Source organism: Alligator mississippiensis, chromosome 4, assembly GCF_030867095.1.
Source record: "Alligator mississippiensis isolate rAllMis1 chromosome 4, rAllMis1, whole genome shotgun sequence".
NCBI classification, from domain to species: Eukaryota; Metazoa; Chordata; order Crocodylia; family Alligatoridae; genus Alligator; species Alligator mississippiensis.
Genome location: NC_081827.1, coordinates 177,820,268 through 177,838,458, shown reverse-complemented (window position 1 = coordinate 177,838,458; position 18,191 = coordinate 177,820,268). Strand labels below are relative to the sequence as shown.

General features: G+C 43.1%; 1 protein-coding gene across 10 annotated transcripts in view; it reads left to right on the top strand.

Moving 5' to 3' along the window:
- Window positions 1-12,726, top strand: part of ERBB4 (erb-b2 receptor tyrosine kinase 4) — a 1,202,068-nt gene extending 1,189,342 nt beyond the window's left edge. For all 10 annotated transcript variants that reach the window (XM_059727137.1, XM_059727134.1, XM_059727130.1 and 7 more), the window contains one exon: window positions 1,354-12,726. In XM_059727137.1, coding sequence (XP_059583120.1) covers window positions 1,354-1,799 — 446 coding nt within the window. In that variant the 3' untranslated portion in view covers window positions 1,800-12,726. The remainder of the gene's footprint in view (window positions 1-1,353) is intronic.
- The last annotated feature ends 5,465 nt before the right edge of the window (window positions 12,727-18,191 follow it).

Below are 18,191 nucleotides of genomic sequence, written 5' to 3'. Positions count from 1 at the left end.
AATTCACTGACTGGAAATTAATAATTGTTACTTCCTGAGGGCGAGGAAGGAAGAGTTGAGGAAGGGACCTGGCATATCAGTTCATGCATGCATCTATCCGTGACTTTAATGTAATAGGCTCCCACCTCAGCAGAGTCCTTGCTGACCCCAAGAGTGGTGTGCAGAGCCTCCTGCACATGCCCTGTCTTCATATTTATTTAATTTTTTTTCTGATGGGCCTCTCTTGTGGTGTTGTGAAGAAAACCCTTCCTCCTCTCCTTTTCCCTATGGGTGCTGAGTGCCTTCAAGCAGTGATGAAGATCACACCAAATATGTGAAAAGCATACTTCAGAGTCTGGATATTTGTTATGGATCTCACTGTCCTAATCTTGGCTTAGTAATAGCTCAGGGTCCCTCTCAATGCTAATTAGAATAACTAGTAGAATATCTGGCTTTGTATCATTGAGTAAGGGCAGCTGGTTAATCAGCCAGCAAGCTGCATTTTTAAGAGAACAGTTGTAAAGGTTAGGCTTTGGAATTGTTTATAATACAAAGGTGACTTAAGTGATGGATAATAAGATCAGAGGCTTAAATACCAGTTTCTGGATAGGGAAAATGTGATGAGGTAGAGATGTAAAAATGACTAGTCCAAGGTCACATAAAGAATCAGTGGCAGAGAGAGGGGGATAGATCACGATACTCTTATTCCACTTCTATGATCACTAGACCATACTCCATACTGTACTTGGGGGGAAGGGGCATCCTTGATAAGGCACTCGTGTGAGACTCAAGGAGATCTGAGTTTAGTTCCCATCTCTGCCTCACATTCTTGGTGATCTTGGACAAGTCCATTGGGTTCTCTGTGCTTCAGGTCCTCATCTCTAAAATGGGAATGGTACCCTTTTCTACCATTTGGGTGCCTTTTCTGTTTAGATTGTAAGCTTTTAGGGGCAAGGGCTATCTCTCACAATGATTTTGTACAGCATCTAACCCAATTTTGGCCCTGATATCTAGGAACCACGATATAAATGAATAATAGCAACATGGATAAGTGTGCTATTACCATTAGGTCCATGAACGGCACGTGCCCCCGGCAGCTGGGGGGCATGGCTGCACCGGCAGGAGTGTGATGGCAGTGGCAGGAGCCCGGAGGTAGTGAGCAGGGAGCTCCCGCAGATGCCACCAGCACTGTCGGCAGTGCCTTTTTGCACCAATTGCACCGCCACACACAGGGGGTGCAAGTACATCCATATGCACCCCCTATGCATCACCCCTGATTAGGTCTGACATCAATGTTAAAACAAGCTCCTAGCTGAAAGGGCTGGTTACTGGGCTGCTTTCTCCATATGTTGACATGCATTTTGTCTTTTTTAGATTATTTGAACCCAGTAGAGGAGAATCCATTTGTCTCCCGCCGGAAGAACGGTGATCTCCAAGCTCTGGACAACCCAGAGTATCACAATGCTCCAAATGGGCAATCCAAAGCAGAGGATGAATATGTGAATGAGCCATTGTACCTCAACACCTTTGCTAACACTTTGGAAAATGCCGAGTACCTGAAGAACAATGGGCTTCCTTTGCCGGAGAAATCCAAGAAGGCCTTTGACAACCCAGATTACTGGAATCACAGCCTGCCACCACGAAGCACCCTCCAGCACCCGGACTACCTGCAGGAGTACAGCACAAAATATTTTTACAAACAAAATGGACGGATCCGGCCCATCGTGGCAGAGAACCCTGAATACCTCTCTGAGTTCTCCCTGAAGCCTGGCACTGTGCTGCCCCCACCACCCTACAGACACCGAAACACAGTGGTGTAGTAACAACAGTATTACAGAAGTGGAGAGGCAACCCCTTTTTAGCAGCCTCTCTTTCTTTCTCTCTCTCTCTCTCTCTCTCTTCCTTTCTCCTGTGAGCTTCCTCTTCTTACCAGTTCACTCACTTTGATATTTCCAAGTGGAAGGACACCTTTAAGTCATCTGCCGATTGGGTTGGGAACCCAGAAGGAAAGAAAGAAAGAGAACGAAAGGAGGACAAAATCTGGCATTTCTCGCTTTCCACAGACCCAGAGGGTCAGAAGGTCAGACAAGCCAGAGAATACCAGTAAAGGCCAGTGGCAGTGTTGCCTGCTGTCAAGCTAATTCTCAGTGATTCAACTTGGATGCTGTAGGGAAAGTCACACAGTGTCTGTTTCTATCAGCAGGAACTGATGAGAGTCTATTCAGCATTCCTGGAAATCGCAATGCAGTTTCCATTAGGGAAAAAAAAAGGACAATTTTTTATACCATGTGTGATAGCATAATAATTGAGATTGAAAATCCAATTTCTTTCTCTAACACTTTCTATCCCAGCAACTGAAAATGGCTAACCCAGCTTTCCATAACCATTCAGATCTTCGTCGTGGCCATCCAAGAAATAATGACAGCAGCAACAATAATGATTTGATTCTTTGCATCTGGCCATTCCCTTCTTCTTAGCCACTCCCACAGTTTTGTTCCATTTCCTAACCATGGAGACTTTAACTCAAAGCTCCTGTGCATGACATTACCGTGTGTGTCTACATGCCAACAAGTATTTTAAACACAAAACCATCCTTTCAGGAAAGAAATCTAACAAAACAAATGTAAACCTCCAACATCCTTTTTTTGAAAGCAAAGGAGAGAGGCTAGGACTCAAGATTTGTATCCACAGGGCCTCACTTTCATGTTTTATACCTATTGATTATACGAAAAGAAAAAAAAAAACCAACATGCAATTTTCCCCTCTATTTCTTTTTGCTCATTGATTAAATTGCTTGGGGATGCAGTAGGCAACACTGAGGACAAGATGGAGGGAGGAGAGTTTAATATAGCTCAAAAACCCTGTTGGTGTTCCAAGGGGTGGCCCAAACAGGGGGTCTTTTAAACTGGAAAGAAGACACTGGACTGGATAAAATGCACATAGCAGTTCACTGGAAAGTTAGTTTGCACTTAAGCTATGATTTTATTTGTTCTCACTATGAACTGTTTTCTGGATTTTGAATGAAGCAATATGGAAGTGACCAGCAAAATAAAATAATTTTAAGTTAAAAGTGAAATTATATATAAAGGACAACTGTGGAAATGCCAAAACGAAGCAAATCAAGTCTTTGGAACAGTGTCCACTGGTTCTGAGAGGCCAGTACAGTGACTACTTCAGAGAGTACAGTGAAGGAGTAACCAGTTCTACTGCTGCCGCATGAAGGAAAGCAAAGCAAGCACTGGAGGAAGTCAGGGGAGAAAAATGTCCAGCTCTGTCTTGAAGTACACCAAGGATGCAAGTTTTCTAAAAAGAGAAATGCTCTGGCACAGAAGATAGTATATACAAGGTTTTAGAAGCTGAAATGTGCATGACTCCGAGCTTTCATTCAAAAATGTAAATAAGTATGAGTCTGTCTCCATGCACTTAGTGCCCTTTCATGATTTCAGCTTTTACATAGATCTTTGATTTATTTGCCCCATGACTCAAAATAAATTTAGTCAGAAACATTTTAGTATTGGAAACAGAACACCAGATGGACACAGGGTAGGGGAAAGGGAAAATATAGTGACGAGTAGCATCAGTAGTCCTGCTTTGGAAACACTGAGACTCAGATCCACTAAGGAATATTAGCACCAAACTCTCACTATGATCCTAAATAAAAATTAGGTGTCTAAATATGTATGGATCTGTGCCTAAATTTTTAACTGTTAAGTTTTTAAGAAAAAAATAATGGTTGAACAGAAATTGGAGGTGAGACAGGCTAATGCACTTTGGCTGCCCCCTCCCACCTCTGAGCACATGTATAGGCAGCCTTTGGTACTATTAACATTAAAATCCTTATTGTGATGAAACCGAGCAATAGGTACATGGCTGGTGAATGGCCTAGAAATGTCATGCATATTTTTTCTTAAATCCTAAATAATGTAATGGGTGGCCACCAGCCACGAGCTGCCTGCCAAAGAGGCAGGCAAGGGAATAAACTACAACCCTCATCCTTGTTCCACTGTTGAGTTAATTTTAAGAGCTGATGTCCAGCAGTATTATATGAGCAGCCACACTGATTGCCACAGGTGACTTCCCATCACCTGACTCCCTCACTTATTCCAAGGATTGGCATGAAATATATGTATATGTAATTCACTGTGTTACAGGATTTACTAGATAAAATTATTAGTGGAACAGAAGGGGCCCTTTGATTTCAAATATGGGTATGTTCCTAGTTTTGTGGTTTGAAACAGAATTTGTGGATATCTCTACAATGTCCCTGTGGATTTCAGGTTAAGGCTAGTTCCACCTATGGGGCATTACAGAATTAGGTGCAATTAAGTCAATTTGAACTAGCTGAACTTAATTACCAGCTGCTGTGCAATTATTAAACACATAAACCCTGAATGTAGATAAATGGTTTAAAAGCAGCAACAACAACAAATCTTTGAAGGAGGCATTGTGGCCAGCTGGTCACTTAATAAATCAGTGTGTTGTGGCAGAACAAAATGAATAGCAGACCATTAAAGCAGGATAAATAGTTACAAAAGCCTTGTGTATCTCAGAGGAAGCCTCTTTGTAGAGCGAGGGCTCTTCTGCTCTTGGGTCCTTTCCATAAGCCCCAGTAATGTTAACGGGAAATATAGGCAGACATTAAGGAAGCCCAATCCTGGGAAAACTTATGTCAACAGGAAGCACTGACTGTGCTAAAAGTTAAGCACGTGTGGAAGTCTGCAAGACTGGGGCCTCAGAGTTAAGCTTCTTGAGAAGAGGGAATGGACAAACAGTAACGTTCTGGGTTTTTATGTCCCATTTGTGATTCAAAAAACACTGAGAATATGAAGGAACAGGGGGGCTTAATCTCAGTGAACAGATGTGAAAGTCAAGAAACTCCTAATGGAAAATCTCTGTCCAGGCAATGTGTTTGTTAATGAAGGGGTGCACTAAAGGACCGATGAAGAGAGAGATGTGCACATCTTGAAAATATTGAAGGGAATTCCACATAAGTTCATTAGGATCCACCTGCTACATGGTGGGAAACTGGCTTGTGTTCTCTAGTAATTCAGTATCATCATAACATTAAAAAATAAGCCCCACTGAATAAATGAAGTGTAAATAAATCTGGTCTTTAATAGTCTAACCTTTTTCCCCCAAAACTTGAATTACAAATGAATTATTTATTCATTTTTTTAATTGCTGATTGTGAATATGATATAATATACTCGGTAATGTGGAAGTGCAGAGGTTCCATGCACTGAGCATGAAAGCCCGAGGCAAAGCAGCCACAGAAATGGCCAGTGAATTGCAGAGGCTGATCAGTGCCAAATGTGTCACCGATAATTCTGGGCAAGCAAACAATTAAAGCAAATTTGTCGCTAATGAAAATTCAGGTGGTGAAATGCCAAATGAATTGCATAACAACAAATGGTTACCATCTATTTATCTTAGGCTCCTGGTCTGGGTTGTGTGCAACCAAAATTTCCTTTAAAAATCCATTGCTCTGTATACAATTGACCTGTGTATAATGTATTGACCTGGGTTGAACTGAACTTTTTTTTCTGTCTTTTTTTTTCTTCAAGGGATGATTAATCTTAATGTTCAACAAAACACAAAGTCAATAGTCTGTATTGTTATGTATGCTCTGAATGTTTTTCACCAGAAATATCTGACTGGTTTATTGCCTCTTTGCCATAGAATCAGAGTGCTTCCGAAGCCTTACAGAAATAACAAACAGTATCTATCTCTTCTTCTCTGATAAGAGTAACTAACTTGATAGACTTAATTTGTGTATTATTCTTAGTTTTTATCATCATCATCATCTTGGAGAGGTGAGACCATTCATCACGTAAGGTGAAGCTCGGGTTTTATTTTTAAATGAAAAATCGAATTTTCTGTGGAAAGCAGGTGCTTTTCACAAAAAAAAAATCATTTCATAAAAAAAATCAATTTTCTGATGAAAACCAGTTTTGAGAGAGAATTTTTTCACTAGACTTAATTAAATCTCAGGTTCTACATCTGTCTCTAAAGCCCTTGGACAAGTTTTAATGACTTTATTAATCACATTTTCCTATTTATATATGTTTCTGTCTCCCCTGTCACGGAATACCTGTTGGGAGAATACCGAATAACTTCAGGAGAAAAAAAATGCCTGAATGTATTGTCAAACGCACAGCGCAAACAAACCAAATGAAAAGGGTGGGGGGGGGGTGAGAAAGAGTTTCCTTTTTCCTAATCTCTTTTGGTGATAGCCATCTTCACTGTTACTTATGCCAACAGAAGCTAAAAGAATTTCAGGGGAAATTGTGATGTGGAAGTTGATGGTTTCCTATAACTATTGATGGAAACCAACTAGAGCTTAACTTGACAGTATCCTTCTTTAACTAACTTTTTCACTGACCAGTTTTTAAATTGACCTCATTCCTTTTAACTCATTTTTTTAATTAACCATGTTTTTTAAATTGACAATGCCTGCCTATTTAAATGCAAGAGAGTTTCAGAATTATTCAGAGGAGTAATCTGTTTAATGTAGAAAAAAATGGAAAAAACAGAAACTTAGTACTTATTGCTATAAGAAGGAGCAGCCTGTAATGAAACCTCAGACCACAAACCTTTCTATTTGGGTCGAGAAATTCAGTATTAACACTGCCAGCTGCTTTGCATCTTTTAATTGAAAAAAAATGTAAAGCATGAACACAAAAGTTGCAGAGAGGCAGCTTGTTCCTTTCATTTCTGCAGGTTGATGGAAAATTGGGACTGCCCTGTCTCACTTTTCCAACAACTGGTAGGTCCCAGAAGGCATTGACAGAGTGAAGATTATACTTGTTTATATTTTGCTGGGGCAGAGCAGACCAGCATGCACACAGCAAAGATCGGATCCTGTTATTGTTATGGGCAATGGGGGCTCAACTGTGAACTAAGGGAGACCTTTTCTCTCTTTCGGAGGGAAGGAGGGAAACCTTTGCACTAGAGTGAACATATTGAGCCTAATCATCTGTTGCCCTGTACCTTACACCTGCCAAGAGTGGGTATAATTTCCAATTTAGCATCATTAATATGAGGGATTTGTAGAACCTGATTCTGTAGTGCTTGCCTACATACACAGGGAAAGTAATTCAGAGCAAGGTAGGATTTGAATTTAAAGCCCAATAACTATTCCCTACTAATGCTGTGTCTGGGCACCCTTATTCTGGACCGTGGGTCTCATTCAGAATTACTTTAATGCTCTTCCAATGTGAGTTAAGCTCAGAATAAGGCACTCTTCCTCCAGAAAAGGAAATCTATACAGGGAGTTAGCAGGAATAGGTAATCAGAAGTAGTTTTGCAGAATGCCTGTACTTGTAGATAAGGCCTTAGCTACTCTAAGCACCTTTGCTCTCCCAGGCTTGAATTATTGCTTACACTATGGCAGGGATATCAAAATTATCATGCCTCACTGACCAGATGAGTAGTATTGGGCTGGTCTTCAGACCAGACTGGGCCCACAGACAAGCCCTGAGTGCTGAGTCCAGTGTGCAGGGCCAGTTCAACATGGGTGCCATGGACAGTGTATGTCCCAGCCCAGCTCAGAGTGCAGCAGCATTGTGGCGCTGCCAGCATTGTACATCCAGACCAGCCTGAAGTGCAGCTGGCAGCATGTCCCTCACACTGGCCCCAAGTGTGGCCATCATCATGTGCCTGGGACCAGCTGAGTGCAGCATGCACCCCGGGGCAGTCCTGAGTAGAGCCAGTGTGTGCTGGGACCGGCCTTGCACACTGTCTGCAGTGCACACCAGACCAGCCCTCCCCTCCCCATGCACCATGAGGGGTTGGTCTGATGTGCACCACATGCAGTGCACAGGTCCACTCTGATATCACGTATCACTGCAGACTAGATGATAGGGCTCCATGGGCCTCTGGCCCACAGACCATATCTTTGACATGCTTGCATTAAGACCTTTTTATATCAGTGTGGCAGCATTAAAAGGCAGAAAGTGAGAGAGAGTCATAAAAAGACAGTAGAATAGCTCAGGATTAGGCCTACTCTATTCTGGGGCTATACCCATTCCACTCTTCAGTTTAAAGCAGTTTCCAGGCTGCTTTGCTTCCCCCAGCTTCCTATTCTCTCCTGTGCCAGGGGCTGGGAGCTGGGCCAGTCTAGAGCTTTCATGCCATCACTACACCAGCCAGCCAAGCCCTCCACACAAAAGATATTCTCCAGTGGCATAGAGGCACTTTGCTCACTGGGTTGATAGCATTCTCCATACGCTCTGTGCTTGCTTTTTAAAGTTGTGCGTGCATGGCAGGTACCGAGGAGAATAGGAAAGCCTTTGCTTTGCTTTCACATTTATGCTTGGGGGCCCTTTTAGCTACACAGTGGGAGCATCTACACATGCAATTAATGTGCAGCAATAAACTCTGGCACATATTGCACCAGAGTTTATTGCTCCCAGGTGCCACGTTTGAATGTGCCGGGGACAGCACATTCAACTGGGTCAGAGCAGCCCCAGCTGGCAGGGAGCCCAGGGGTCTGCCTGCCAGACTGGGACCAGTCTGACCCAGCTCAATGTGCTGCAGAGGGGCTGGCTGGGGCACGAGGGTGTCCCAGTGTGGAACTAGCCTGCAGGAAATCCTTGCACTGAATCACCTTTTGTGCCCCAGCCAGCCCCATCAGCATCTACATGTGTGTTGCTGTGGAGTAAAAAGCTCCACTGTAGGGTGGTACTTGTGTTTACAAGTACTAACCTGTGGCAGAGTTAACTTGTTTACTTTATCCTAATAGCACTGCTCATGTAGACACTGAGATGTTTACAGTGGAGCTAATTAGGCAGCTCTACAGTAAACGTTTCATGTACACGTGCCCAGCAAGGAGCATTCACGCCCACCGCCTGGCTCACTTACATTGACAGAATTGTGTAAATGAGCTGCGGCGTAACTAAGACTTTCTTCTCAGAGACCTGTTTGGCTTTTAAAGAACGACCCAAAGTAGAGGAAGTTGCCTTTAATTTCACTCTGTAAATACCTTTTAAAAGGTGATTTGAGCTTTCACTCGCAATAACAACATGAAGACTGTAAATTTAGTTGTATCATTTTCCAGCTCATTTTCAAATCTGCCACTTGTAATTCTCTCATTACCATTGACCTCAGACCTCCCACTGCTGCTAACAACACTTGATGTATTTACTGTAATGTAACAACAATTTTTTTGAAAGTTGGGAGTTATGCAGTATTGATAGTTTGGGTTGCTGTTCTATTTTTTGTTTTATTGTTCAAACTTCATCCTGTGGTAGATACTGCTGCAGTCTAACAGCACATCCTTTGAATAGCATTGCTGTCTTTGAGATACTTTTTTGATCGAGTGTTCCACAGATGGGTAGGTAATTATATATGTACATATTAATACTTGGGGATGAACAAAAACAAAGAATTGTGGCTGCAAGCACCAAGCTGGTTTTCTCCGAAAACTTAATTTATTTTTTTTTTACGGTAAATTTACATGTTGCACTTAAACTGTACTGAATCTATGGAATCTCACGTGGTGTGAAAGTTAAAGCAGCAGCTGTGAGCAGTTGCACGTTAAGAATTAAGAGTTTCTTACCTCCACAACTTTGACTTGCCACTAGAGGGCTGGTGAGCAGGGGCATGTCTAGGAGCCAGAGTATCTGGGGTGTATGCCTGTTCTAAGGATGGGGGCTGGGAGTGGTACATCCTGAGATGCTGACACTCAGAGTACACTTAGCACAAGTTAATAGTGAGTTTTAATGCATGGGTGCTTACATTTTAAGTACTTGTAGTATGGTCTAAGTGTAACGTGTAACTTGACCCTGACTACTTCTTCTGAGTCTCTTCTAAAAGTAAAGACCAGATACAAACCCTCTTACCTTGAGCAGTACCTTACTTGCCAGTCATTGCATTCAGTAAGCTTATTCAACTAGTAATGCATCTTCTTAATTTTTATATTGTGAAGCACATAGAGGCCCAAAGTTTTTTTTCTAGGCGCTGTACATATTTGCCCCAAATCAGGAACTTGTTTCAAGTGCATTGAAGTTGATGGGAAGAAGTCATGTGCTTCAAGAACATGATTAAGCACTTTCCTAAACCAGTCATAAGCTGCTTCCCCATGCAGGTATCTTACAAGGTAGGTATGACTGAAAAGCAACTACCAGAAGAATAGGATGGAGGGGGAGCAGTAAGGTGATCAGGCAATCATGAAATTAGTGAAATAACAGCACTCCAGCTGCCTAGTCATTATCAGGAGTAATTATCATCGAAGGAGTGAGTAGGTAGGAGAGATTTAAAGGTACTGCTCAGCATATGTACATGTGCCCCAGTGTAGCCCCCCTAAAACTTAGTCCTTGACAAGCTCAGATGGGAAAACAGTTTTATTCTTTGCAAGTAATCCCTTCCCATTGGTATGAGACCCATCTTGCCCTGCCCAACATTTGAACTTCCGTAGGGAGAAAGCACTGTATTATCCATAACACTCCGAAGACTAAACCATTTTGGGATAACCACAGTAACGAACTGTGAATGGTATTTTATAGGTGTAGATATGTAAGCCGTTCTTTTGAAGTAAAGTACTATGACATATGTAGCATAAACTGGTACTGCTGTTAAATGGGTCGATTATTAAACTGAGCAGCTGTGTAAAAGGTAGCTAACTTTAAATGCACTAAAATCAATGTTCTTTTGTATGTGACAAAACTTAGATGAACTGTGTTGTTACTGGGGATTGTGAAAGTTGTACTTTTGCTTTTTGTTTTTTCCAAAGGAAGTTTTTAATTGAGGCCCAACTCCATGTGCCCCGAAGTGAAATACTAGATCTGATCCCCCCTGCCTCCCCTGAATTTTGTGGGATGTTGAGAGTAAATTAAAATGGATGCATTTTTTAATTTTGAAACTTAAATGACATTTTACATTCTGAATGTTGGCAATGATAAGTTGGTCATATTAAGCTTATTTTTATCCACATTCCAGGATTTTTTTTTTAAATTTTCTGAGTTTTGAGTTTAGCACCACAGGATTGGAAGGGACCCCAGGGTTCATATAATCCCAACGTCAGAAAGATAAAATACAAACAAATTAAAAAAAAAAATTCTCTGTGTAAGTCATTCTAATTCATCTGTTCATATGAAATCCCTTGCTTGGGCTCATATCTATGTGTGTCTGTGCACACACCCAAGCCCCCGTTTTGTGTGTGCATGCGTTCATTCTCCTCAAGAGACTGCTTCAAGGCCCAATGCTGAATAGATTTGCCAGAGTCTGATACAGCATCTCTTGAAAGCAAAGGATTAAACCCCAAGCTAGGCCACAGTGTAATGTCATGAGGTTTCAGTAATAGAAACCTTATTCACAGCACAAGAAAACTGTTGAGTTCATGGCCTACATCTGCCACATCCTTCTCATCAAGGCATCTCCTTAAAGAATCAACATGGGTGCTTAACTAGAGGTACCTGAAAAGGCAGAGATTTTGTGTGTGCTGATTCCCTGCGCAAGATAGAAATGCTGAGAATGGTATGAGGCATAACAACACTGCCAGGTGTCCAGGGCAGCTATAACATATGGGATCAGCAGTGACTTCTGGTTACCACCAGTGCAACCATGCGGCTGCAGCAGCAGTGCTTTTTTTCAGCCCACCCTCCAGCCCCAATTACCCATGCTAGTTGCACTACTGCATAACGTACTGAAGGCCAAACTAGTTCTGAACATGCTGAACTCTGAGAACCAGGTTACATTGTCCTAGATGGAGCATTGCATTGATGCAGTTATATTGCTTCTGAAGCAGGTCCATTAAGAACTAGCTTGGGTGTCTCTGTACAAAGATGCAATTTGCTATGTAGACATCCCAATGAAAAACTCTGCCTTAGAAGTACTTTCAAAGAAAAGATAAGCGACATCATTACGGGGAAAGACATTTTCATTTTACATGACATGGTGCATTCAGAGTTAGCTGCTTTTTAGAAACAAAAAAACAAAAAAAATACTACTGTATGTTACTTTGAAAATGTGAATAGTATTTTTATAGCTTGTTAAAGACACGGCTAGTTGCATTTGTAAATAAGGATAATGTTGCTTTTATTTTCCTTTGTGGACACCATTATTTGGAACATAATTGTCTTTAGGGTTGATTTGTATATAAGTAATTTGCTTGTGATTTATTTCCCCCCTGCTTTCTTTCTTCCCCTCCCCTACTCCCCCTCCCCCCTCACCTACAGTTTTGGTTAGAAGTATCATTTTTGACATTCTGTGTGAGTCTGTGTTTAGCACTATTGTGGTGTGTTCAGACTTCCTGCACTTGCTTACACAGTAGGGTATGCCAATTGTGTGTGGCGTAATGTTACTTTAACCTTTTGTTTCTCATATTTCAGCTAGGAAGAATTATGCACTGTTAAAATACATATTGACTTGGTTAATATTAGCTATATATTTTAGTATAATTTCCCTTCTTTTCCCTGTTATTTTTGTCCTTTTTCCTTTTTTATTTTTTTTTCCTTATTTCTTTTCTTTCTTTCTTTTTGGAGGCTGGGGAGAAACCTGTGGATCTTTTCTGTGTGTGATTAGGCTCTTTTTTCAGTGTATGCTCCCAAGCTCCTCATTCTGGCTTTCTGGGCTAGAGTTTTATCCGTTTGTTAAGACAAATGTAGACTGCGACCTGCTTTGCCTCAACCCACACTGGTCATCCCGGCTGAACAATTTGAAAACTGTTCTGCATTTTTGTTACATGAATCTGTCAGAAATATATTTTTAATTTAATATAAATGAAATTCAATAAAATATGAAACAAATGTTCCTTGGTGGGCCTGAGATTTGTCACCAAAGGCTGAACCATTGCAGCAATTGAATACTCCTGTTCTGGCATTCATATGGATTTGAAGGGTCCATAAATAAATAAATAGCTTTCCTTTCCCTGCCAGTTCCCCATGGCAAGCAGAAAGCCATGGCATGCAGGATGCATCAAGGGTCAAGGTGAGACAATGGCCTTATTATAAGTGCAGCCTTGTCTCCCTCCCCCAGGCAATGGACTGCTGCAGAACGGACACAGTAGAGGAAGAAATTTGCTACAAATCAAGATTTACAGAAGATTAGCTTCCCCTGATATAATTGGATTGGGAGAGGCAGGGAAAGGAAGCAGAGAACTCTCTCAGCTGCATGGGAATGGTATTAGTTCATAGCAATGTAATTATACTTGCATAAGCAAGCACCCCTGGCACGCTTGGATTTTAGCATGAGTGAGGAAGCCTTATTAGATTTTGGTTCATGTTGCTTGAAGAGGGTTAAATTAAACTGGGAAAAGTTACTGCTGTACCAAACAGGGATTGCCTGCCTGCCCAGGGGTTTGGACCAGGAGACCTGCTAAAGCTTCCCAAAGTAGACAACTCCTTAGAGCCATGAGCATTTTTTTTTCCTGCAACTGTAACCCTCAGATAGCATAGCTATACTCTGCTGATTGCAATGTGCTACCAGTAAACTCTTACTCAAATTCCTGTTTCACTTTAAACACCTAAATACCAGTTACTCAATGGCAACACTTTGAACAATCTGGGTGAAAAGGGAAGGCATAAGCCTCAATGTGCTCACCAAGCATGCTCGGTAGGGCTATGCTCTTGTCTTAGCAAGTATATGGTGCTTTATGCTTGCCTGTAGTCTGTGGGGCTCTGCAGCAAACTAGCAAAAATTAGATACCAGAGGAAAAGGAATACTATTCTTCCTTGCTTTAGACTAATGGCCTAAGGTTTAGGACAGTTGCCCAGGTCCTTGCACTTAGAATGGATTTGCACCTGCATCCTCCTGCTTCTAAACACAATAGGTTAGCCATCAGGCCACCAAGTAGGCATCACCCAGGTCCTTCTCCTTGAAGCTGACCCTATGAACACCCAAAAAAGGAAGATATGTGGAGCCAAGAAGAAAGTGAAACAAAGCCAGATGATGTATGGCTCAGTGGCTGCTGCTCTAGGTAGGAGAGGGACCTGGCTTCTAGGTTAGATCCTTGCTTACACTGAGGCAGGACACTTCCTCACTGTTGTCCAGCTAGTAAACACTAAAATGGAATAGTATCTGGCTCTTTGTGTGCACACTGTAGCAGGAGTTAGCTAAGACATACAAGAAAACAATGGGTGTTGTTAAACCTTCAAACTAGTCAGGCACTCGTTCTCAGTCGTGTTTTCTTTCCATCTTTGGAGAAAATTCTTCCCTCGAGTGGCGTTTTCTTTTAGTGATCCCTGCATACAGGCAAAAATCTCATACTATAAACCAAGGCTGTAAGACTCCCTGCATTCCACTTGTACAGTTTTCCCAAGCCAGAGCAGCCTGAATACTGCTCCAAATCATTGCCAATGACTCCCAAGATGTTGTTATATCAGCCAGGGATTATTCTCACACAGGGACGCTGCAGATATGCACTCTTCCCTACACCACAATCCTTAGAGTAGCTGTAGCAATGATGGGTGGTTACATACTACTACAAGGCACAATAGCCAGAACGCTAAGAATAGCCTATAAACAGCAGGGGAGATAAGGGTACTGCCAGTATCCTGCCACTGCAATGATGGAGAAGAAATTGGCTACTGTATGTTCAGATGACCCTAGGAAGAAGACAGTGCCCCATGCTACAGTGGAAGGCAAACTCCCCCTGCGTACCTTTGTTAACAATCTGACTTCAAGAAGTAGTTTCCTCCTGACCCTCAAGTTTGGTGACTGGAATGACCCTAAATGAGGAAGCCCCTCTAGCCAGGTGAGTCTGTTTTCTCAGTAGCTGCAGTAGTATACTCCAGGTCCCGGACCCCAGCCAGTCCTCTGAGCAATGTCACATTTGAAAGCTGAAAACTAACAAACAGGCATCTCCCTTTCTACCACCCCCACTAAAAAAAACAATACTATGAACTTGTAGCCAAGCTTGAAGGGAAAAAACACATCCTTCTTGGCCCACAGTGAACAACAAAAGTCCTTAAAGCAGTGGAGCTTAAGGTTTTGGCCAAGCCAGATGAATGGCACGGGACCAGTCCACAGGCCTGAACAGATCCCCATGCTGCCATCTGCACACTGGGATCGGGCCCTGGGCCCTGCATCACCCCATGCACAAGGATCAGGCCCTATGTTGCCCCTCTCAGCCCTATGTCCTAGAATTGGGCCCTGGAGCCCCACATCATCCCCACACACTGGGATCGGGCCCTAGGGCCTTGTGTTATGCCACCTGGGGCTCCAGGGCCCTGCACTGCCCCTGCCTAGTCGCCTGAGCCAGGATCATGCCCTGCACTACCCTCCAGGGCTGACCTGATATACAGTGTCATGGTTCATGTCCCCATGTCCTTATGGGGAGCCCTGCAGGCAGGATGACACAGCACTTGAGGGGCCAAACGTTGACTCCCCCTGCCTTAAAGCATAAGCCTGTCAGATACCTCCCTGACAGTACAAGAGAAGTGCTGCTATAGCCCCAAATCCAAATACATGATCCCACCTATCTCATACCTGTAGCAAGGACTTTCAATACTGTGCCCTCTACTCCTACTCCTCCCCCTGGTGCATCTAGCACCCCATGACATTTGCATTAGTATTGGAAATATACTCTAGTTAAAAATGACATAAAGTGGCAACATAACCAGCTGGGTCATTGTGCTCAGAGAGTAGTCATTAAAGGCTTACTCTCTAATTGGGAGGGCTTTCCTGCATCTAGTGCTGACTTCAGGATGTGAATAATTTTGCAAAGGCCACCAAGCTGGAACTGGAAACATGCTGGAAGCTACATTTAGGCTTCGCCATGTCTTGATAAACTGGAATGTGGTCTGAAATTAATTGACTGAATTGGCTAGTTGGTTGTATTAACACAAATGTCACCTTCATGTTCATGTTATCCTTCTGGGGCATTAAATACTGGTTGGGGTGTGGCGGGGGTGGGTACTCACCTGCCATACTGCATCTCAGCAAAGATGTAAATGCATTAGAAAGAACCCAGAAGAGTGCAACAAATGCTGATTTGAGGTTTGGAAAATACAATTTCCAAGGAAAGGAAGAACGGTGATTAAATTTAGGGGGGGAGGGTGGAAGGATACCAGTTGCAGTGTCCAAACCATCAAAAAGCACACTGACTTGCCACAAGGGCACTGGTAATATACTGCCACTTCAAGAAACACACATATGCATGCAAGTAAGCATGTGCATGTGTGCATACACACACGCACACACACACAAACACCCTCCCCCCCCAATCCTTCTTCGTTGTAAAGGAAGCCAACATCACCCCCACTCCCTCAATTTGTCCCATTTAGACAGTTGAAATTCTGGCAGGGGGTCGGACTTGATGATCTGCTCAGGTCCCTTCCGACACTACATCTATGAATCTATAAAATTCCTTTACATTTTCTAGCCTCTTAGTTCCTTCCATAACTTCCCCCACCCTGCCCCCTACACGCCTTCCCCAGCCTCCATTAATCTCAGATCTATGCAATTGTGACTTGCTATTATAGGGCCTGACAAGCAGGGATGTGGAAAAGCAGCAAGGCTCTTGGTTGGGCAAGGACAGCAGGGAGGTGGCATGTAGTTCAGAGGCAGAGAAACCATCATGGGGGTGTTGCTGGAGCTGCTGCGGGGGTTGGGGAGAGGAGTGGGGATTATTTTAAAGAAAACTATTCAAAGAGAAAGGGCGGGCAGTCAAGGGAAAGGTGTGTCAAAAAAAAAAAGAATAAGAAGACATAAAGGACCAAAATCTTAGTATCAAAATCAAAATATGTTTCACTGAATTGGGATTAGGATTAGGATTGGGATTGAGTAGGAGTGGGGGCGCTCAGGCTCAGAAATGGCTGGGGAGGCAGGGGTGAGAGGGAGGCAAGTGTACTGGCTTTGCTTCACCTCCCCGCCCCAATGGCCTCCTGTGAGCTGCTGGTTGGGGTTTTCCTGCAGCTGGACTATAGATTCATTGATTCATAGATGTTAGGGTCAGAAAGGACCTCAGCAGGTTATTGAGTTTGACGCCCTACCCTGAGAAGGAAAGAGCACTGGAGACAGACAACCCCAGCTAGGTGCTTGTCCAGTCTTCTCTTGAAGATCACCCAGAGTAGGGGAGAGCACCACCTGCTTGGAAGCCCATTCCAGATTCTGGCAACCTTTACTGTGAAGAAGTTCTTTCTAATGTCCAACCTAAATCTGCTCTCCATCAATTTGTGGCCATTGTTCCTAGTTATTCCAGGGGCTGCCCTAATAAATAGAGAATCTCATGTTCCCTGATGCCCTCCCCTGATGAATTTATAGGCAGCTACAAGATCACCTCTCAGCCTTCTCTTGTGAAGGCTGAAGAGATCTAGGTCCCTCAGTCTCTCCTCGTAGGGCCTTGCCTGCAGGCCTCTGACCATATGAGTGGCCCTCTCCTGAACCTTCTCAAGATTCTCCGCATCCCTCTTGAAGTGTGGTGCCCAAAACTGTATGCCGTTCTCCAACTTCAGCCTGACCAGTGCCGCATAGAGGAAAAGCATCACCTCCCTGGACCTCCCTGGACCTAATGCATGATAAAGTGTGGTTAGCCTTGTTGATCACTTTGTTACATTGATGGCTCATGTTCATCTTGGAGTCAACTAGGACTCCAAGATCCCTTTCCGCTACTTTGCTGTTGAAAGCATCATCCACGGCCTGTGAGTGTGTTGGTGGTTCTTTTTGCCCAGGTGCAGCACTTTGCACTTGTCTTTGTTGAACTGCATCCTATTTCATTCTGTCCATTTTTCCAACCTGTCCAGATCCACCCTCTCATGTGTTAACTTTGCCCCATAATTTGGTATCATCTGCAAACTTGGACAGGATGCTCTCCACGCCCTCATCCAAGTCACTGATGAAGACATTGAATAGCACCAGTGCGAGAACTGAGCCTTGCAGGACTCCACTGCCCACATCTTTCCAGGTTGATATCAACCCATCCACCACCACTCTCTGGGTGCAACCCCTAAGCCAATTTGCCACCCACCTGACCGTGTAACCATCTACATCACAGCCTGTCAGTTTATTTATGATAACGGAATGAGATACCATATCAAAGGCCTTCTTAAAGTCTAGGTAGATGATATCTACCTCGACTCCTGAATCTAAGCATTTTGTGACCTGGTCATAGAAAGAAACAAGGTTAGTCAGGCAGGGTCTACCTGCAATTAATCTGTGCTGATTTCCTTTCAGCATGATTTCCCCTCCTGGGCTCCCACAAATGTGATCCTTAATGATTTTATCCAGAGTTTTCCCAAGGATAGAGATGAGACTAACTGGCCTATAGTTTCCCA